This window comes from Rhinatrema bivittatum, chromosome 3 (assembly GCF_901001135.1).
Source record: "Rhinatrema bivittatum chromosome 3, aRhiBiv1.1, whole genome shotgun sequence".
NCBI classification, from domain to species: domain Eukaryota; kingdom Metazoa; phylum Chordata; class Amphibia; order Gymnophiona; family Rhinatrematidae; genus Rhinatrema; species Rhinatrema bivittatum.
In genome coordinates, this window is record NC_042617.1 from 185,043,328 (window position 1) to 185,065,277 (window position 21,950).

Genomic DNA, 21,950 nt, shown 5'->3' on the forward strand with positions numbered 1-21,950 from the left:
TCTTTTATTAAACTGTTTTAGAGAACCACCAGAGGTGTCAGTAGTGAGCTGGAAGAGCCCAACTGGGCTGTAGTCCCTCAGGCACTGGAACAGCGATCCCAGGGTGGCTGAGCTGTAGAGAAACTGAGATAGTGAGTAGGCAGAATATGTAGAGTTCAGGAACAAAACCTTGATGGTAACACTCACACAATAGTCTCTTGCAACAGCCCAGGAGCTGGAATGAAGTAGGCCCTTGAGGAGCAAGTACCTGGTTCCAGGGAAAGGTCTAAGAGAGAGAGATGGTAACTCACTGGTGTTGTAGGCAGCGGTGACTTCCTGGCAGAAGTTATATTCAGTAGCAGGTCCGGGCTCTTGAGGAGCGAGTACTGGTTCCAGACTGCGACCTGAAAAGCAAGAGAGAGCGAGGCCACCGAGGAGCGGGTAGCCCTGGTAAAGTCCGAGGAGGCAGAGTAACAAGGTAAGCAGAGGGCGAATCCCATCCACAGTGATACCTGGAGGCAGCTAGGTAGGAAACCCTTGCTAACTCGAATAGCTAGCAAAACAAGGAACCTTAAATATCTGGTGATGATGATGTCATCTCAGGGGGACGCCCCTGAGGTTCGCGCCACAGCTGGTACTTGAGTCGGGGCCACACTGTGCATGCGCTCTTAGGCCTCAGGAGAACATGGCGGAAGGCGTCTAGCCGGTCTGGGACACCGGAGGTCGGCAAAATGACACCGCGGCAGCCAAACTTCCATCAACCAAAGAGGGAGTCGCCAAAGAGGTAAGGTGGGCAGAGTGGAGACGTTAGGCAGTGACGGTCGCAACACTCATAGGACCTTATTTTGAAGACTGTGTACAGTTCTAGAGATTGCTCCTTCAAAAAGATATAAATCTGATGGAATCTGCATATGGGAAGAAAGATCCAAAACATGTACACCCTAGAGGAAAGGCAAGATAGGAAATATATGATACAGACCTTTAAATACTTCCAAGATATCGATACATAGGAGGCATGCAGGCTTCTTTCAAAGGAAATGAGGCTTTGGAATGAAATGTCATAATATGAATGGGAAGACATAGGATTTTTTTTTTTAAACAAATATGGTGGATGCATTGAATAGTCTTCTAATTTAGGTGGTGAAGACAAGACCAGTATCAGTATGTGAATTCAAGAAAACCTGGGATAAACCCAGGGGATCTGAGAGGGAATGGTATGGATTGTAGAGCACAGTAGTTGGGGTGTAGATGGGGAGACTAGATAGGTAGCATGGGCTTTCTGCCATCACATTTCTATGAGAAATAACCTGCAGAAAATCCCACCTCTTTACCTTAAGATTATATAAGAAAGTGTGCCATGCATGTGTGTGAAGTTATAAAGGCGAAAAATGTAAGTAAACATGTTTTTGTGTTCTGTTCTCAGAGCACAGGAAGCCCCTTCCCCTGTGATAACTTTATACAAGGGAAATCCAAGAAACTCCATAGACAGAATACAAATTACTACAAATAAGTAAATACATTAATAGATAAATAAACTCCCTTCTCGGAAACAAGTTTTCTCTGACAAATTCCCAAATTGCCCAAACTGCAGCTACTTATTACATAAGTTGGGCAATTCACCTACAGTTTGGAGAAAGGTGAAATAGTGGGATATATTCTTAAGAGTGTGTGTGTGTCTGAGATAATAAGCAAGCCAAAGATAGTTAATTCTAGTTTCTGTCTTCCCCACGCATTCAACCCTTGGTTTTTAAGCAAGAGAAACCTCTCTCATTAAAAATCAATCAGGCTCATATCTAAATCTTATTATTGTACCAGCCCTTATTGAAAGTTTAACCATACCCTTGAAGGACACTAGCTGATTAATTAGTAAATTCACCTGCAAATTTAAAGTACTCTAATTCCAACTCCCTTAGTATCCTAAACTTAACTAGGAACTCAACAAAATTAAGATGAAGGCAGCAGTCCAGCAGCAAGAAGGGGCTTTCCAGTCTTTTGCATTGAGTGTCACATCTTTGATTTTTTTTACCCACCAGTGAGAGATTGTATGTGACTGCAAAGAGCTCCTGGCTCTTGGGGAATGAGTCTGATCTCTGGAGGCTAGAGTGGCAGACTTGCAGGAGCCAAGGTAGACAGAGAGGTACATTGATGAGACCTTCAGGGACATAGTAGCCAAGTCCCAAATCCAGTCTGGCAGCCCCAGTGCTGCCTTGGATCAGAAAGGTCTCCCAGTTGGCAAACATCACCCTGGTGCAGCAGGAAATGATCCTGTAGCAAGGACCTGCTCTCCAGTTTATGTATTGTCCTCTTGCACTGAGGACAAGTCTCCCAGGGCTACTGCCCAGCCATCATAGTTGGTGATTCAATTATTAAAATGTAGATAGCAGGGTGGCTGGTGGATGTAAGGACCACCTGGTAACTTGCCTGCCTGGAGCGAAGGTGGCAGACCTCATGCGTCAACTAGATAGGATTATAGACAGTGCTGGGGAGGAGCTAGCTGTCACCAACAACAAATGAAAACATGGGAGAGACTCTGGAAACCAAATTTAGGATTTTAAGTAGAAAGCTGAAATCCAGAACCTCCAGGGTGACATTCTCTGAAATGCTTCCTGTCCCACATGCAAGTCCCCAGAGGCAGGCAGAGCTACAGAGTTTCAATGGGTGGATGAAACAGTGGTGCAGGGGAGAGGGATTCAGTTTTGTAAGTAACTGGGGAAACTTTTTGGGAAAGGGAAGACTTTTCCCGAAAGAATGGGCTCCATCTTAACCAGAGTGGAACCAAGCTGCTGGTACTAACTTTTAAAAAGGAGATAGAGCAGCTTTTAAACTAGAACAAGAGGGAAAGATGACAGTCACTCAGCAGTGCATGGTTCAGAGGAATGTATCCTTGAAGGTTACTAATGAAACAGGAGAGTTAGGGGATCCCAACAGAGAGGTTCCAATAAAAGCAAACGTAGTTCATGTGCCTATATGTAAAAAATCACCTGAGCTAAAGATTTCCAAATTAACCCTATCAACTGAAAAGCAGGTTGTTAATACAAACAAAAAACACACTTTGAGATGTCTGGATGCCAATGCCAGAAGTCTAAGAAGCAAGATAGGAGAGTTAGAGTATATAGCAGTAAATGATGAGATTGACATAGATGGCATCACAGAGACCTGGTGGAAGGAGGATAACCAATGGGACAGTGCTATATAAAAGGGTACAAATTATATGGCAATGATAGGGAAGATCAAGATCAACTTGGTGGGGGTGTGGCACTTTATGTCTGGGAGAGCATAGAGTCCAACAGGATAAAAGATCATACAAGAGAATAAATGCTCAGTAGAATCTATATGGGTAGAAATCCCATGTGTGTTGGGTAAGAGTACAGTGATATCAGTATACGTCTGTCTAGGAATGTGAATCATTTTTTGACGATTTAAAAAAATAGTCAGATATTTTTAAAATCGTCAAAAATAGTTAGAATCGCGATACAATAGTAATTTCCCCCGATTTATCATGAAAAATCGTAAATCGGGGGTGGGGGAGGGCGGGAAAACCGGCACACCAAAACAACCCCTAAACCCACCCCGACCCTTTAAAACAAATCCCCCACCCTCCCGAACCCCCCCAAAATGTTTTAAATGACCTGGTGGTCCAGTGGAGGGGTCCCGGAGTGATCTCCCACTCTCGGGCCATCGGCACCATTTTGGCTGCCACTAATATAAATGGCGCCGATGGCCCGATAAAAAAAAACCCACCCGACCCTTTAAAATGACCCCCTTGACCCCCCCAAAAAAACCTTTTAAGATTACCTGGTGGTCCAGCGGGGGCGCGATCAACGGCTCTCGGGCCCGTCGGCCCCTATGACATAGTGAGGGCAAAGGTAGCGCTGGCGCCATTTTGAATACTGGCAATACGGCCAAGTACAGGAGGTTGCTCCCGGACCCCCGCTGGACTTTTGGCAAGTCTTGTGGGGGTCAGGAGGCCCCCCCAAGCTGGCCAAAAGTCCCTGGGGGTCCAGCGGGTGTCCGGGAGCGATCTCCTGCACTCAGACCGTATTGCCAATATTCAAAATGGCGCCGGCGCTACCTTTGCACTGTCACAGGGTAAGGGCAAAGGGCCATCGGCGCCATTTTTATTAACGCAGCCGATGGCCCAAGAGCCGTTGATCACGCCCCGCGTTCCCGCTGGACCACCAGGTAATTTTAAAACCTTTTTTGGGGGTTCGGGAGGGTGTTTTGATTATTGGATCAGGCGCAGCCGATAATCAGAACTCAAATCGGGCTGGGCGATAAAAATTTTAAGATTTGGATCGGAACCGGAACCGATCAGATTCCGGTTCCGATTCACATCTCTACTTCTGTCCATCTGGACAAAATGTTCAGACAGATGATGAAATGCTAAGAGAAATCAAGGAAGCTAACCAATTTGACAATGCAGTAATAATGGGAAATTTCAATTACCCCAATATTGACTGGGTAAATGTAACATCAGGACTTGTATATGCACTCGCTAGAGACAAAGTTCCTGGATGTAATAAATGACTGCTTCATGGAGCAACTGGTTCAGGAAACCACGGGAGGGGGAGCTATTTTAGATTAATTCTTAGTGCAACGCAGGATTTGGTTAGAGAGGTAACAGTGGTGGGGCCACTTGGCAATAGTGATCATAACCTAATCAAATTTAAACTAATAACTGGAAGGGGGACAATAAGTAAATCTACAGCTCTAGCATAAAATTTTCAAAAGGGAAACTTTGATATAATGAGGAAAATAGTTAGAAAAAAACTGAAAGGTGCAGCTGCAAAGGTTAAAAGTGTTCAACAGGCATGGACATCGTTTAAAAATACAATCCAAGATGCGTAGTTCATGCAATAAGAAAGGTGGAAGGCGGCAAATTGATTACCAGTATGGTTAAAAGGTGAACTGAAAGAGGCTATTTTAGTCAAAAAACATCCTTCAAAAATTGGAAGAAGGATTCTTCTGAAGAAAATAGGAAAAAGCATAAGCATTGTCAAGTTAAGTGTAGAGCGTATAGAAAGACATGGTTTAATGGAACCCAGTCAACATGGATTTACCCAAGGGAAGTCTTGCCTAACAAATCTTCATTTTTTTGAAGGGGGTTAATAAACATGTGGATAAAGGTGAACCGGTAGATGTAGTGTATTTGGATTTTCAGAAGGCGTTTGACAAAGTCCCTCATGAGAGGCTTCTAAGAAAACTAAAAAGTCATGGGATAGGAGGCGATGTCCTTTCGTGGATTACAAACTGGTTAAAAGACAGGAAACAGAGAGTAGGATTAAATGGTCAATTTTCACAATGGAAAAGGGTAAACAGTGGAGTGCCTCAGGGATCTGTACTTGGACCGGTGCTTTTCTATATATATATATATAAATGATCTGGAAAGGATGAGTGAGGATGAGTGAGGTAATCAAATTTGCGGATGATATAAAATTATTCAGAGTAGTTAAATCACAAGCAGATTGTGATACATTACAGGAGGATTGGGCATCCAAATGGCAGATGAAATTTAATGTGGACAAGTGCAAGGTGTTGCATATAGGGAAAAATAACCCTTGCTGTAGTTACATGATGTTAGGTTCCATATTAGGAGCTACCACCCAGGAAAAAGATCTAGGCATCATAGTGGATAATACTTTAAAAACAGTCTGCTCAGTGTGCTGCAGCAGTCAAAAAAGCAAACAATATTAGGAATTATTAGGAAGGGAATGGTTAATAAAACAGAAAATGTCATAATGCCTCTATATCGCTCCTTGGCAAGACCGAACCTTGAATACTGTTTATTTACTTACTTAATTTTCTATACCGATGTTGGTGTATACCTTCACACCGGTTTACAGTGTTACTGTGTACAATTCTGGTCGCCACATCTCAAAAAAAGATATAGTTGCGATGGAGAAAGTACAGAGAAGAGCAACCAAAATGATAAAGGGGATGGAACAGCTCCCCTATGAGGAAAGGCTGAAGAGGTTGGGGCTGTTCAGCTTGGAGAAGAGACGGCTGAGGGGGGATATGATAGAGGTCTTTAAGATCATGAGAGGTCTTGAACGAGTAGATGTGAATCGGTTATTTACACTTTCGAATAATAGAAGGATTAGGGGGCATTTCCTGAATTAACAAGTAACACATTTAAGACTAATCAGAGAAAATTCTTTTTCACTCAACGCACAATAAAGCTCTGGAATTTGTTGCCAGAGGATGTGGTTAGTGCAGTTAGTGTAGCTGGGTTCAAAAAAGGTTTGGATAAGTTCTTGGAGAAGTCCATTAACGGCTATTAATCAAGTTTACTTAGGGAATAGCCACTGCTATTAATTGCATCAGTAGCATGGGATCTTCTTAGTGTTTGGGTAATTGCCAGGTTCGGCCTTTATTGGCAACAGGATGCTGGGTTTGATGGACCCTTGGTCTGACCCAGCATGGCAATTTCTTATGTTCTTTTGTGCAACAGCTTAAAATGTTGATGACAATATAGTGAAGACTGATGATTATAAAGATGAGCAGTTACAAATCTGTATTTCACCAATGAAGCTCAGGAATGATGTTAGCTGCCCACATTTATATTTATGCATTTTCATATCATGATTGTTCGTATTGCTTTATTAGCTCAAACCCCATTTGTCTAATGCCGATTGAAACAGTAGTGCAGTCTTAGGGGCTTTAGTTTTCAGTTTTTATTCCTTGCATTTAGCAGTATTATAACAAACAGAAGAAAAGAGGGAAAAAATTAGTATTTCGTCACTGATTTTCCCCCATGTCTGTTTGTTATAATAAACATTAAAGTTTCTCGGGAAAATAAAATAAACTGAAAACAAAAGTCTCCATGCACTCTCTAGCGTTAACATACAGTAGTCCACACAATTCCCTCTGAACAACTCCTTCAGCCAAGATTTTACAAGTACTACAAATTGTTCAAAATGAGGCGGCTTGCTAATTTTTGGGCGCCCCTTTTAGAGAACACAAGTCCAGTCCTCTAATTTGTACTGGCTTCCAGTCTCTTTTTAAGCTTAGTTTCAGATCCTCTTTTAATGCTTTAAAGGTTCTTACATGCTGCAATTTGAAAGTGTGATTACTTTTGCCATTGTACAAGTTTTGACATTTAGCTGATAGTGCCCTGCTTAGTATAGGATCTGTAAAAGAATAAAAGGTTTCAGAGGCCCAGACTTTTAGTTATATGGCACCTACCTTCGAGAAATCATTACCAAAGAAAGCATGCCTTATGACATCAACGTTTAGGCAGATTAGTGCCGAGTTTCACAGGCTCTTGGAATCACGCCACATACTGATCTGAAGCTAGTCAGACCCTTAGGATTTATAGGGTGTGTTAGGGTCTCATTTTCTTTTAAGAGTTCTTCTATTTAGGGCTAACGCTTTGTTTACTGCAGAATGTTATAATTTGGCTATGTCCTGCCTATTCTTTATTTCATGGGAGTCTGGTTGTTTATATTTGGGGTCAGTATTGTCTGTATTATGTTCTTGTTTTGGTGTGACCATGTGTTTATTTTTATACTTGGGAGCTGATTGATGTTTTGATGTTCTGTTATTTTACATTTTGTATTTATTTACACAGCTTAGAGTCTTCTGGGAAGGATGGCTAAAAATCTAAATAAATGAATATGAGGGAGGGGGGTAGGGGAAGAGGCAACAACACACCTGATACAGAGTCAAGCTGACAGGAAAGCATCAGGTGGCTTGCATTACAACACACTGCTTTGGTCCTATGTGAGAGCCTTATTTAGTCCTGCACCATTCCCAGGTATGTATGCCCTAAGGCAGTGTTTCAGTAAGGCATGGATAAAACCAGAAAAGTGACGTCAATGGATGCATATGCAAGAAGGATCTGAATTCTGCCTCTTACTAGCAGATTTTTCCCTTGAAGACCTACAGTGATCTCTGATCCAGTGTGGTAGTGCTCTCCGTGTTAGGTTGTAGTAATCAGGTATGTTAAGAAGACATGCCACTTGCCAGTGGAAGGTGTTTTGAGTCTGAAGAAAGCCCTGAAGCTAAGGGATGCAGAAGGGAGTCCTTTCAGAGTCTGCCTTAGCCACCTAAAAGCTGGAGGGCACAGTCTGAAGGAGTCTGATTCCAAAAGGATGTATTTTGGGCTAGGACCCAAAAAGCACGAAGGAAGGCGATCTATAATAGCCGTCAGGATGAAAGAAAAGAAATAGATGCCTGTAGTCTTAAAACAATCCTTTATTGCAGTGGAGACACAAGGGTAGCCAGTGGGCCTAACCCCTTAACAGGGAAGGTTCCAACAGCAAAAAGAAACAAATAGTTCTTGCCTAGGTAAAGTGGTGTGTGCGGATCAGAAGTAGCCTTGGGAGGAGAGGTGAAGAGGATACTTCACATCCATGCCTGAGAAGATTTTGGTGAAGCATGTGCCTAGCATGATTTTTTTTTTTTTTTTTTTAGTGGGCGTGTTAGCTGGAAGGAGACTGCTCACGAGAAGTCTTCCTGTGGAGTTCTTACCCAACATGGGAGGGGGGATGGAGGTGGGTTTAGGGGAAGCTCACCCAAGTGTCAGACGTTAAGCAGAAAAGAGGACAGCTTTTTATCTGAACAAGTACTGGGAAGAAACCCCAAGGAATGTACTTGTCAGAGGATTGATATTTCTGAGACAGATTTTTTTGTACCTTTTATGGACTTGTTTGCAATGTGGTGCATTATTCACTAGGGTGCTAGTATTTTTGGACTTTGTGCTGCCCATCTTCTGTGCCAGTAAAAACTTGTTTGTAGAGATCCCCTTGGTCACCATTCTGTGGTATTCCTAACTTAGGATTTAGGAGTGAGAATTATTTATTTAAAAAATGTTTAGGTCACCTCATCCAACGTCCCAAGCAGTTTACAACATATATTCATAATAAAATGCAATAAAATCATAAAAACATAACAATCATTACATATAAAGATTAAAATGTCTCAGAATTGATGGTCAGAAAAGGGCAGTCTCAGTGACTTTCAATTGTTTCTTAAATGTGGTGCCACAAGTCTGGCAGACCATTCCTCACAAGCACCCTCAGTGAGGCTTGCCTGGACTGGTCCACCCGTCTGCATAAATGCAGGCAGAGCAGTGATGAGGTGTGGCCATTTTGTTTGATTTTTTGAGGGGAAGGAATGAGTTGGAGTAGCTCTTTACTTTAGGTCCCAAAGCTGATATCAAAGAGAAGATAGGTACAGAGGCAGATTCCTCGCCCAGCATCAAAGTTGTCTGGTAAGTTGTGGAATGGTGGAGGAGCAGTCTGAGGTGATCTGGGATTTTGAGAAGATTTTGATTCTTTGGTAGGGAGGAATTTCTGTGCTATCATTTCAGTCCAGGAGGTGAAATTGAGAAGGATTTTTGTTTTTGTTTTCTGTTTGTAGGACTATTAGAGAAGTCCCTAGGAACATCAGAGAACATGAGAACTCAGTATCCATCATTACATAGAAACATAGAAATGACGGCAGAATAAGACCAAACAGCCTATCCAGTCTGCCCAGCAAGCTTTCGCACTTTTTTTTTTCCCTCACATACTTATGTTTCTCTTGGCAACCTTTTTTATTCTATTTCCCTTCCACCCCCACCATTAATGTAGAGAGCAGTGTTGGAACTGCATCTAAGTGAAATAGCTTAATTAGTTAGGGGGTATTAAGCACCACAATAAGCAAGCCACACCCATGCTTATCTGTTTATTCAGACTGTGTAATTCAGTCCTTGTTGATTGTTGCCTAATATAGATCCAACTTTATTCATTCCCCCCTGCTGTTGAAGCAGAGAGCCATGCTGGGTATGCATTATGGGCCCATCTTTCACTCCCCAGAAGAGATTTCACTGGTACCTGCCATCTAAGGGACACATTTCATAGGGGCAATGTCAGCGGCGTCGGCCACGGCAGGCCGCGACCGGGACCGAGTGTCATGGCCGCCGGCCACGGTCGGCCGCAGTAGCTTCCCTGGCCGACGTCCGCCTCTTCACTCACCCGGTTCGCTGGGTTATGGAAGCTGCCCGCATGTTGCTGGCAGTCTTCTTTCTTGTTTTCCTCTTCTTCCTCCGGTCCACTGCTAGAGGGTCGGCAGCATGGCTCCGCGGGACTTTGGCTCCTCCCCCTTCTGCCCAAAGGGCCACGCGTGCGGCTGAAGAGGATTCTTAAAGAGGCCATGACAGGAAGTGTCATGGCTTCCTCTGAATCTCCTCCCTCAGGTTCCTGTATTTAAGGCAAGGGCTGAGCATTCAGTCCTTGCCTTGGTATTGAGGTCTTGCTTGGTTCCTGCGTTCCTGGTATCCTGGTTCTTCGTCCCGCTTCTGCTCTGCCTTCCCTGCTGATTGATTCTTCTGGTTTACGACTTCGGATTGGATTTGGACCACGCTTTGGACTCTGACCTCGGATTGGCTTTGGACTACGCACTGGACACCGACCCTTGGACCGGATTTGGACCTCGCTCTGGACTTTGACCCTTGAACTAGCTTTGGACCACGCTCTGGATTTCGACCCATGGACCGGCTTTGGACCTCGCTCTGGATTTCGACCCCTGGACTGGCTGCGGACTATGTTTGGTTGCCGACGCTGGGACCGGCTTGTTGGATTTCGTCAAACTCCCTACAGAGATCATTTACGACCTGCAGGAGGCGCCTGCATCCAGACCATCTTCTGTCTTCTGGGAGTCGCCTAAGTCCCAGTGGCCGTGGCCCTATGGGCTCCTCCTGGGGGGGCTCACGTGCTTCCAGGGCGAAGTCCGGTTCACGTCTTCAACAGGCCTCGCCATCTGACGGTAGAAGCCGTCGAGGAGTCCCGTCCTTTAACGGCCGTACTGACTCTACCGCAGAACAAGGGTTCACACTCCAGATCCTAACAGGCAAGCCTAAAACTCACCAGGGCATTTGGATTTTTGTGAAAATCCATTAGAGACTGCTGATTGTTTTTGGAGATTTTGTGGTTACCGTGAAGGCCAGATTTTAAAAGGCCCACGCGCACAAAAATCAGGCTTTCCGCACATGGCCGGGCCTTGCACGTGCCATGCACATTTTCAAAAGGGCCCGGCTACACATATAAAGCCCGATACGCACACAAGTGCCAAGCCCTGTAAAAGGGGCAGACCGGGGTCTGGGGAGGTGCGAGACGGAAGCCGGCAGGGACAGCATGCCGCCAATTTTATTGGCCACCTTCTGCCATCCCCATCCTCTACTTTAAATGTCTGATGTACGATCTGAATTTCTTGCTTAGCATCTTCTTTCCCGACACTGACAAATGTAACAATACTTAAACTCAAAAGATCCTCGCAAGCGAGTTCATAAAATGCAAAAGAGGAACCCCCTGTGCTGGCATCTGACAGATAGAACAATTTACATTTTAACGGGTGACTATCATATGGTATTGTGCACACAGTCTTTTATGACTGATTTCATGCACATCCAATGTTATAATCAGATCACCATAAAACCCAGTCTTTCAATGGAAATCTTAATTATCCAGTGCCTTGATTATCTTTTTCTTTAAGACTTTTTTTTTATGAATTTAAAAGAATAAGTGATGGACCTTCTGTGACACAACCAGTCTGAAGATGTCAGTTTACTTTATGTTTCCTGTAAATTTCAATGTTATAACAAAAACAAAAAAACAGTGGAAAAACAGCTTTTCTACTGATTTTTCTCCTGTGTTATAAACAAAGGACCTTTTCCACTCATTGTTTTATTATAAACAAATTCCCAGGAAAATTTTTAAAAAATGAAAATAAAGGTCCCTAATAATGTGTATTACTATTGAGTTTTGCTACCTTCAAACTGAAGAAAAAATATCTTGTGTTTTCACGATTGTCCAAAACAGGATTCTAACATGCTTTCAACTCACAGTATTTCAAAGATGTATAAGATTTGAGGTCTAGTTCAAACCATGCATATTTCAACCTGTTGAAATTAAGCCTCAAATTTCCAGATATTCCACAGGATTTGATGCAGAGTTGCTGTGTCTTTGCAGGGATCTGCATGGATTTGGCCTGCTGTGAGCCTCTCAAATCAGAGCTCTGCCTAATTTCCAAGGCAGAGCCACAGACTGAAAAAGATTTGATTGATATTTAAACGGTAAAGAACATCTGCGGAAACTAATGAACCAGCAAACATTTTCAACTAGTTCAAACCTGCAAAGCATTCAGGTTTGTTACATTAGTTCTTTGAAATAAAAAAAAAAAGTTTGATCATAACACTAGCCACATTAACCAAACCATTTTACCTTTCCTTCTCTCCATTTCTTCCTTTTGATACCATAGCTTTTATTCCCCCTTAATTTGTGCATAGGTCTTTAAAACAATTTAACTTATTTAAGCCATAGTTTGTTTAAACTTTTAACCATAAGTATGCTCATAGCCCTATATGCATCAATGAGATGCCAACATGGAAGTTTGCTGGATAAGCACCTCATCCTGATTTACTTAACTTCCTGATAGGGAATGGAGTAAGAATGGTTAATGTATGAAAAATACAAACAAAACCCTTCCTTTCTCCTCAGCAATGAGAACCACCTTCATTTTATTTCAACTGTCAAATCATTACTCACTGTTGTGTTTAAAAATATATATTTTCACAGAAAAAATATTGTTTGAATTATTCAAGTCCTTTTCTCCTTGATATCTGAATAAGGATTTTTTTTTTCTTTTGCCAGTAGTAATCCTATAGTCACCAGCATGGACCATGTTAATGCACTATTACTGCAGCATTCCTAAAACAGTGCTTATGTTTCATTTTCATGGTTATTCATCTTATTGCAAATATTTTCATTATTGTGGTCAAAGTAAGATAAATGTGCATAGGCTTACATCTTCTGATAGGGCATTATTCAAAAATGATTTTTTTCCCCTATGGGAAATCTTTATTGAATAAGGTCTAAAGTTACAGTTTGTTTTCTGAGGAAGGAGCTGCAATTCAGTTGATAAGGGTACCGTGGACATGAGAATTCTCTGGGGAAGTTCATATTTTACCCACACATTGTGAAAGCATGGGGGGACCACATGACTGAATGAAAAACAAAACAAAAGTTTTACCCAATTAACACAAAACCTTTTGTCAAATGCTTAGTTGTCCTGGGCCTCAGTTTACCAAACTGTAAATGAGTAACACTATCATCTCTTCTACATACCCCTTTAGAAACTGCCCTGACATTTAAGTGACAGAATGAGTCATTTTCAATTACCAAAATGTAAAACGCATACTAGATTCCTCTTAAGTCATGCTATAGAAACCAAATCTATGTGTAATGACCTTTGGGAATCATTACAAAATGGCCCTAATTCTAAAACCCATTTGAGCTGGGAATAAGGAGTTAGATAGTGGAGGGAAGGTGCACCATTGCAGAACAGTACCTATACCAAGGCTGCTGGAATGGATATCCCCCTGTCTATAAAAACAGCCTGCAGCATAATTAGGTGTGTTAATTTTTGATTAAAGGTGAAGGAGCTATTTTTCTGAGATCAAGTTTGTTCCCCTACTCTTTGCGCTAGGCCTCATAGCCCAGAACCCTATCTTCAGTAGGAAAGGAACCAGTACCTCCTTTTGGCACTAGTTCGAGTGTATTTTGGACTTATTGAGAGGCATTTTTTTTCCCTTTGAGAGCCCTGGTACCCCTAGGTGGAGGATTTCAGGGAGTCCACTGGCTAGGTTAGATCAGGGGTGATTTGCTACAGGAAATTTCCAGAATTTTCCATTTTTGTTAAGAGTGTTTTTGCCTTTAGTTTCCTGGGGGAAGTTTACTGCCATCCTTCCTGTCCTGAAGAGAGGACATCTAAGAGAGCTGCTGTGTTCCCTGCTATCCTGATCTTTCCGAAGAAAGACCTAGTTTGTCATATGAAGAAGAAAACATTGAGTACTCCCATCTGGAGTCTTCACCCTGGGGAGAGGAGGTAAAAGTGGGAGTTTGTACCAGAGGCTGTATTGTATTGTATTTTTGCCCTTAGTAATTTTGGAAGGGGTTACAAAGCAATCACCCCAAGGTCCCTCTCCTGGTCCGTACACAATAGTCTTTCACCCCCTCCCCCCATCATATACAGCTCTTTTGGAATTCCGCACTCCAGATGCATGACTCTGCACTTCTTGGCATTGAATAGCAGCTACCAAATCTTCAACCACTCTTCAATTTTTCTTAAATCTCTTTCCATTCTCTCTACTCCTTCAGGCATGCCCACTCTGTTGCAGATCTTTGTATCATCCACAAAAAGGCAAACCTTTCCTTCTAACACCCCTCTGCAATGTCACTCACAAAGATATTGAACAGAACTAGTCCCAAAACAGATCCTTGAGACACTCCACTTAACACCATACTCTCATCAGAGCAGGTTCAATTTACTATTACACACTGTTTCCTGTCAGTCAGTCAACCAGTTAGTAATCCACTCCACCAACTTAGCCCCCATACTCGAACTTCTCATTTTATTCACGAGCCTCCTATGAAGGGCCATATCAAAACTTTGCTGAAATATAAGTAAATCACATTGAGGGCTCTTCCTTGATCCAGTTCTCTCATCGCCCAATCAAAAAAGTCAATCAGATTTGTCTGACAGGACCTTTCCCTGGTCAATCCATGCTACCTGGGGTCCATCAACCCACCAGATTTTAAATAGTTCACTATCCTTTCCTTCAGAGTCTCCATTAATTTTCCCACCACAGAGGTGAGGCTAACTAATCTGTAGCTTCCAGCCTCCTTTCTATCACTTTTGTGAAGCGGGATCACTACTGCTCTTCTCCAATCACATGGCACCACTCCCATTTCCAGGGATCTATTGAACAGGTATTTCAGCAGACCCACCAGCACATCTCTGAGCTCCCTCAGTTTCCTGGGATGTACCTCATCCAGTCCCATGGCCTAGTCCACTTCCAGGTTTCCTAGCTCTTTACTTACATTCTCTTCTTTAACTATGGTGCATGCTCCTCAGTGGAGGGGGCCGATTTGCTGTACAACACTATACAGCATTGCCATAAAGCAAAACGGTGCCCTACACTGAGGAGCATGCACCATAGTTAACTTACTCCAGCTCGTCTCCAGCAGACCCAGGCATTTGTGAAGAAAGAAGAAAAGAAGAGGACCAGCGCTCCAGCCTCTGTGCCAGGGCCTAACCCTGAGCTGAGGTCCAGGCATCTGGACCTGGCCTCCAGACCAGGCTTTGCCTAGGCCAAGGGCTGGTGTCGGGGAAGAGACCTCCCTTGCATAGTGCCTAGGCCAGTGATGGCAAACTCCAGTCATCGAGTGCCACAAACAGGCCAGGTTTTCAGGATATCCACAGTGAATATGCATGAGAGAGATTTGCATACAATGAGGCAGTGATTGCAAATCTCTCTCATGCATATTTTATTATTTATTAAATTATAACATTTATTACAATGAAATAATCCAGGAAACAAGAAAATATACATAACATGGAATTTATCCACATATATACATAAATGTCAATATATTTAGCCCATGTCTAGAGGGAGGAATGAAAGGACCAGATTCATTAGTGTGTCAGTTAGCTTATTTACAGCCACATTTAACCCCCTCAAACTAATTTAACTTATGATAATAATCACCAAGTCTTCTCTCTTAGAAAGCAATCTAACTGCAAAGGATCCAGAAAAACAAATTATTCTGATAAATTTCCATGTAAAAGTTTAATAACTTAAGGAAAAAACTGGCACCTATATCTAGAGCTCTTTCTTTAAAAGAAAGGAAGTGTTTGACCTGCTTCAGTAGCTCTGGAAACATCTGGATTTTTTGTCCACAAAAGCCAAGATACGGAGGCAGTGCATGCAAATCTTCCTCATGCATATTTATTGTAGATATCCTGAAAACCTGGCCTAGGCAGAGGTTGCGGCGACCTACTGCACACCCCCAGCAGAGGTTTTGGCCTGTGCTTAGGCTTCACCAGCAGATACCCACTGGACTGGGTATCTGGGGGGTCAGGGAGATCCTGGCCCCAGCATTTTTATGGGTGATAGGGATGGGTGGCGAGGACAGGAGGTCTTGGGAAACCCCACTTTCTTGTTTGGGGTTTTTTGTTTTTTAATGTTTGATTTTCTTTTTAAGCAAGACAAATGAATTAAACATTAAAGGTAACAAAATTAATGGGGAAAAATCACCGTAAAACAAACTGAAAATTTGATTACCTCACTCATCGTATTCCTTTCCAGAGCATTTATAAATATATTGAAAAGCACAAGTCCAAGTACAGATCCGAGGCACTCCACTGTTTACCCTTTTCCACTGAGAAAATTGCCCATTCAATCCTACTCTCTATTTCCTGTCTTTTAACCAGTTTGTAATCCACGAAAGGACATCGCCACCTATCCTATGACTATTTTTCCTAGAAGCCTCTCATGAGAAACTTTGTCAAACGCCTTCTGAAAATCCAAATACACTACATCTACCGGTTCACCTTTATCCACACGTTTATTAACTCCTTCAAAAAAGTGAAGCAGATTTGTGAGACAAGACTTGCCTTGGGTAAAGCCATGATGACTTTGTTCCCTTAAACCATGTCTTTCTATATGTTCTGTGATTTTGATATTTAGAACACTTTCCACTAATTTTCCTGGCACTGAAGTCAGGGTAACTGGTCTGTAGTTTCCCGGATCGCCCCTGGAGCCCTTTTTAAATATTAGGGTTACATTAGCCACCCTCTAGTCTTCAGGTACAATGGATGATTTTAATGATAGGTTACACATTTTTACTAATAGATCTGAAATTACATTTTTTAGTTCCTTCACAACACTGGGGTGTATACTATCCAGTCTAGGTGACTTACTACTCTTCAGTTTGTCAGTCAGGCCTACATCTTCTAGGTTTACTGTGATTTGGTTCAGTCCATCTGAATCATTACCCATGAAAACCTTCCCCGGAATCGGTATCTCCCCAACATCCTCTTCAGTAAACACCGAAGCAAAGAAATTGTTTAATCTTTCCACGATGGCCTTATCTTCTCTAAGTGCCCCATTAACCCCTCCATCTTCTAACGGTCCAACAGACTCCCTCGCAGGCTTTCTGCTTTGGATATATTTTTAAAAGTTTTTACTGTGAGTTCTTGCCTCTATGGCCAACTTCTTTTCAAATTCTCTCTTAGCCTGTCTTATCAATGTCTTACATTTAACTTGCCAACACCTATGCTTTATCCTATTTTCTTCTGTTGGATCCTTCTTCCAATTTTTGAATGAAGATCTTTTGGCTAAATTAGCCTCTTTCACCTCACTTTTTAACTATGCCTGTAATAGTTTTGCCTTCCTTCCACCTTTCTTAATGTGTGATATACATCTGGACTGTGCTTCTAGGATGTTTTTGGGTTGTTTTTTTTTTTTTTTAAACAATGTCCACGTCTCTTGCACACAACTTTGTAGCTGCTCCTTTCAATTTTCTAACTATTTTTCTCATTTTATCAAAGTTTCCCTTTTGAAAGTTTAGCACTAGAGCCATGGATTTGCTTACTGTCCCCCTTCCAGTCATTAATTCAAATTTGATCATATTATGATCACTATTACCAAGCAGCCCCACCACCATTAGCTTTCTCACTCCACTGAGAATTAGATCTAAAATTGCTCCATGATATGACGCTGACGGGCGAAAAGCTGAAAAAGACCAAGGGAAATTTTATTTTATTTATTTATTTTTTGTGAGGGTGGCAAACTCCTGGAATAGACCTCCAGTGGAGATTATAGGAATCAAAATAGTGGCAGTATTCAAGCATGCATAGAACAAACACAAAGGGGTCCATTTTCAGCTACTGGGCAGCTGGTAAAGTTAGCTGGATAAGTTAATCCGGCTAACTTAGCTGTGATATTTAATAGCAGCACTGTGCCACTAAATATATCTGTCTATCTTAAAATTAGCTGGATAAGTTTATCTGGCTAATTTTAGGACAGCTCTATGGCACAATTATAGTTGGCCAGATAGCTTATCTGGCAAACCCTGAATTTTGGGATTAACCTACCCGGCTAACTTAGCTCCACCTAGAAATGTCCCCTCACCCCTTCCTGAATGCCTTTGAGATGTCCAGCTAAGTTTTATCTGGCTAACTACTTAGCAGGATAACAAACCAGCATGAATTTTCAAATCTTATCATTTGTCCAGCTAAGCTCAATCTTAGCTGGACAAAAGACAGTGAATATCAACATTAGGGGCAGAGGGAGAGAAATGACCGTGTATCAGCTAACATCTGTAGGTAGATCTGTATAAAAACTGGCAGACTGGGTGAACCAAATGGTCCTTTTCTGCCAATATCTTCTATATTGTTCCTTAAGAGCATACATTCAACACAAGACAACTTTTAGATTAAAAAAAAAAACAACTTCAAAATGTTAAACTGAAAATTAAACTTTAACACTGAATGCTAAATATCACATACACATGAAGAAAATGTTGATAATTTAAAGAAAGGCAGTCTTTACCTTTTACTATGCAGCTGAATTCTTGTCCAGTAAAGAGGCTTCATTGGTCGAGATGGTTCTAGAGGAGTTTTCCTGCTTCCTTTATCTTGATTTATTCCTAATGCAAACAAACCAGCTGGCAGCGGAGGAGGAAGATACCCACATGCTGGTGGAGTAAACATTGGCAAGCATGAACTTGGTGCTGGCGGAGGGCCTGTGCCAGGCAGAGGGGGAGGAGGTGGTGGAACCCCCATACCAGGCAGAGGGGGAGGAGGTGGTGGAACCCCCATACCAGGCAAAGAGGAAGGTAGAGGAGGGGGAGGTGGTGGAACCCCCATACCAGGCAGAAATGGAGGTAGAGGAGGGGGAGGTGGTGGAACCCCCATACCAGGCAGAAATGGAGGCAGAGGGGGGGGAGGTGGTGGAACCCCCATACCAGGCAAAGAGGAAGGTAGAGGAGGGGGAGGTGGTGGAACCCCCATACCAGGCAGAGATGGAGGTAGAGGAGGGGGAGGTGGTGGAACCCCCATATCAGGCAGAGGAGGCAGAGGAGGTGGTGGCAGCAGGACCCCCATATCAGGCAAAGGGGGAGGTGGTGGTGGTGGCGGCGGCAGTAGGATCCCTGTACCAGGCAAAGGAGGTGGTGGTGGCGGTGGTGGCAGAAGGATCCCCATGCCAGGCAATGGGGGAGGAGGAGGTGGTGGTGGTGGCAGAAGCACCCCCATACCAGACAAAATGGTTAGAGATGGTGGAAAGATCCCAAAGCCAGATGACGACAGTGACTGTACTCCAACATCAGGCAGGTGTACTGGAAACTGGTCTCCCATACCAGATGGGAGCAGGGACAGCGAAACATTTATTCCTTCTGAAAGTTGAGAAGAGCATGTACCGGGAAGAGGAGGGGCAGGGGGAATGCTAGGGGCAGCTGAGATTCCTGCATTGACACGTGGTATGGTTGCCGCACACTCAGTACTTAAAGATGAAAGGAGTGTTAATTCAGTCCGACTCTGATCTGAAATGGATGAAGTGTCAGGCTCTGGAAGTGGGGGTGGAACTGGAAGTAAAGGACAAGGTTCTGTTAAATGGCTTAGATCCAGTTTTTCTGAGTTTGGTTTTGGTGATAAAACGACAGATATTTCAGAACAGTAAGTCAAATGGTGCTGAAATTCACGAGTTGGCAGCTGCAGGCTCAAGCCAGTTTTTGTATCCTCTGCAACCACAGGTGGTGGCTGTGGCAATGTATTATCTGCGGAAGGCACTAGGTGAGATAAACATTCTTCAGTTGGTGAGGTCTGTACAGATTTTACTTGCAAAATGTTTTTGAGGGATACATTCTGGCTGGCTGTGTGATAATCCACATCCCTTAAATCTTTAAGTTGCTGCTTTCCAGTTTGGCCACCTGCATCCTTCGTGAAGTCTTTATCAAATGGCACATATTGTTTTTCCAGTTCAGAAATTTTGGTCCTCAGATCTTCAATTGTTTGCTCAAGCTGCTGAATTATATTTGCATGTTCCTCATAGTCATCCTTCAAAAGAGAGAAAAGCACAATCAATAGGATGACCCATGTAGCTCCATGTCAAGATGGGGCAGGCTGAGGCAGTCCTGGTTTTATCCTATTGTCCTATTTGTTCTTCCTTCCCTATTATAGTCCTGTTTTCTTACCAAAATCATCTCTGTATATGCCATGAAGAAAACTTGGACTGGTTCAGCTTGTTCCCCTTAAAATGGAGCTTTATGTTCACTCTTACAATAAGGTATAAGTCAGTAGAACTACTAAGCAGGACCTAATGAAACTGTTACACATAGTAGAAACTAGAGATTGTCAATTTAAGACATTTTGTGGTATGAGGATTATGACTCATGATCCATAATCCTGTCACTGTAATGGAATTTCTTGAACAGAAATATGGAGCAAGGAGAATGGTCTCCTCAAAGAAACCAATATTTATCTTTGGACTTATTTATGAAATTAACAGAAAAATATCTTAATATATGGAAACCTGAGCATCAAGATGTTTAAGACTCAGTCAGGGCAGGTTTCAATTCTACCATCAAAACAAATTGCCATATTTTAGCTATTTACCTTGTATCATTCCAGATAAGCAGGTAGGCCAATATATCATCCTTCATATTAACCCATTCTATCATGGAATTAGATTTATAATAATAGACATAAGTACACATTTAATGGATCCCTTCTCTAATGAGAATATACACCAGTATGTGTACTGCTCAGTATTTATAACTAAGTACATGAAACTAAGGCATTACCAACAAGCTCTTTCGTGCTTTTTTACTTCAGTTTAAGGTTTAGAAAACCACCAATATACTGTCACTAAGGCATAAACCAGAGGGCAATCAGCAACAATACTAACAAGCACCATCAGGCCGATCCAATAAATTGCAGAAAATGGGCGCTCATTGCTGAGCGCCCACTTTCCTAACGTCCGCCCAGCCACCTCTCCTGGGTGCTCGATCAAATATTTAAATGGGGGGTGGGGGTGTCGCATTGCCAAGGAGGCACTAGAGACAGCAGCAGGTGCCCAAGAGAGGTCGGCTGTCAGAGGGTTAGGAAAACAGATGCTCGACTTTATGAGCACCCCTTTTCCTAACCTGTGCACAGCCACTGGTTAGGAACATGGACACTCATTAATTGGACATCCCTTCTACTAACCTGAAGTCGGCACACTTTGTTTTATTTGTTTTTTTACATTCTATTCTTTTTGTTCCTATGACTTAATATTGCCATGATATTAAGTTGAAAAAAGTACAGAAAAGCAGTATTTTCTGCTGTTCTGTACACTTTTTTGGATTGCTCAGAAATTAACGCCTGCTCTAGGCATACAAATGTGCGGGTCAAGAGCCCTAATATACTATTTTTTGTTGGCTTATTGCTTTAAGTTCATTACCAATCCTCTTGCAGTGCTACTTTATAACTATACAGAACTAAACATTTCAGAAGTCACTGAAAGCACTCTTATTAGTTTTAATTCCCCTTCAGGACTATCCTACTACTGCTTAGCCTATAAAATCTGTTCCTTGATATTGTGAGCATTTTCTCCTAAATGATTTCAATATTCTAGTTTGGTAAATCTTTTAGAAAGGTCAAATAGTAAATCACAGAAGACTTTTCTTGCTGGAGAGATGAACAGTTATACTGGATACCATGCGCCACACGTTCAAGCTCTCTAAGGTAAGTTGCTTTAGATTTTTTTTTTGGTAGCTTCAAAGAGGGCCAAAATATTTCTTGACAGACCGCCCCTCTTCCCTTGTGTCTCAAAAAAAAAAAAAAAATGAACTCATGGTTCACATACATGGAAGAGTACAATGGATGTGGGAAGAATGATCCCCAGTTCTTCACGGCTTCATGAAGGTCTATATTTATAACCGCATATCTACAATTCTAAACAGGTCACAATCTACATGCATTATTTGTTAAAAAGAATGATACATAAAATAAAAATTGAAATGAAAAATTTTAAAAACCGTACAAATTAAAGAAAAAAAACACACACACACACATTACCACCACTGTAAAACAATGTAACAAGCAAGACCCAGTTAAAAGGTAAGACTCCTGCAATAAAACATTGATGGTCTTAATGCATAAAAACC

The 21,950-nt window shown here is 42.2% G+C and overlaps 1 protein-coding gene across 1 annotated transcript in view; it reads right to left on the reverse strand.

Moving 5' to 3' along the window:
• Positions 1 to 21,950, reverse strand: part of FMN2 (formin 2) — an 828,101-nt gene that overhangs the window by 654,774 nt on the left and 151,377 nt on the right. Inside the window, 1 exon segment of the mRNA XM_029594024.1 lies at positions 18,356 to 19,860. Coding sequence (XP_029449884.1) covers positions 18,356 to 19,860 — 1,505 coding nt within the window.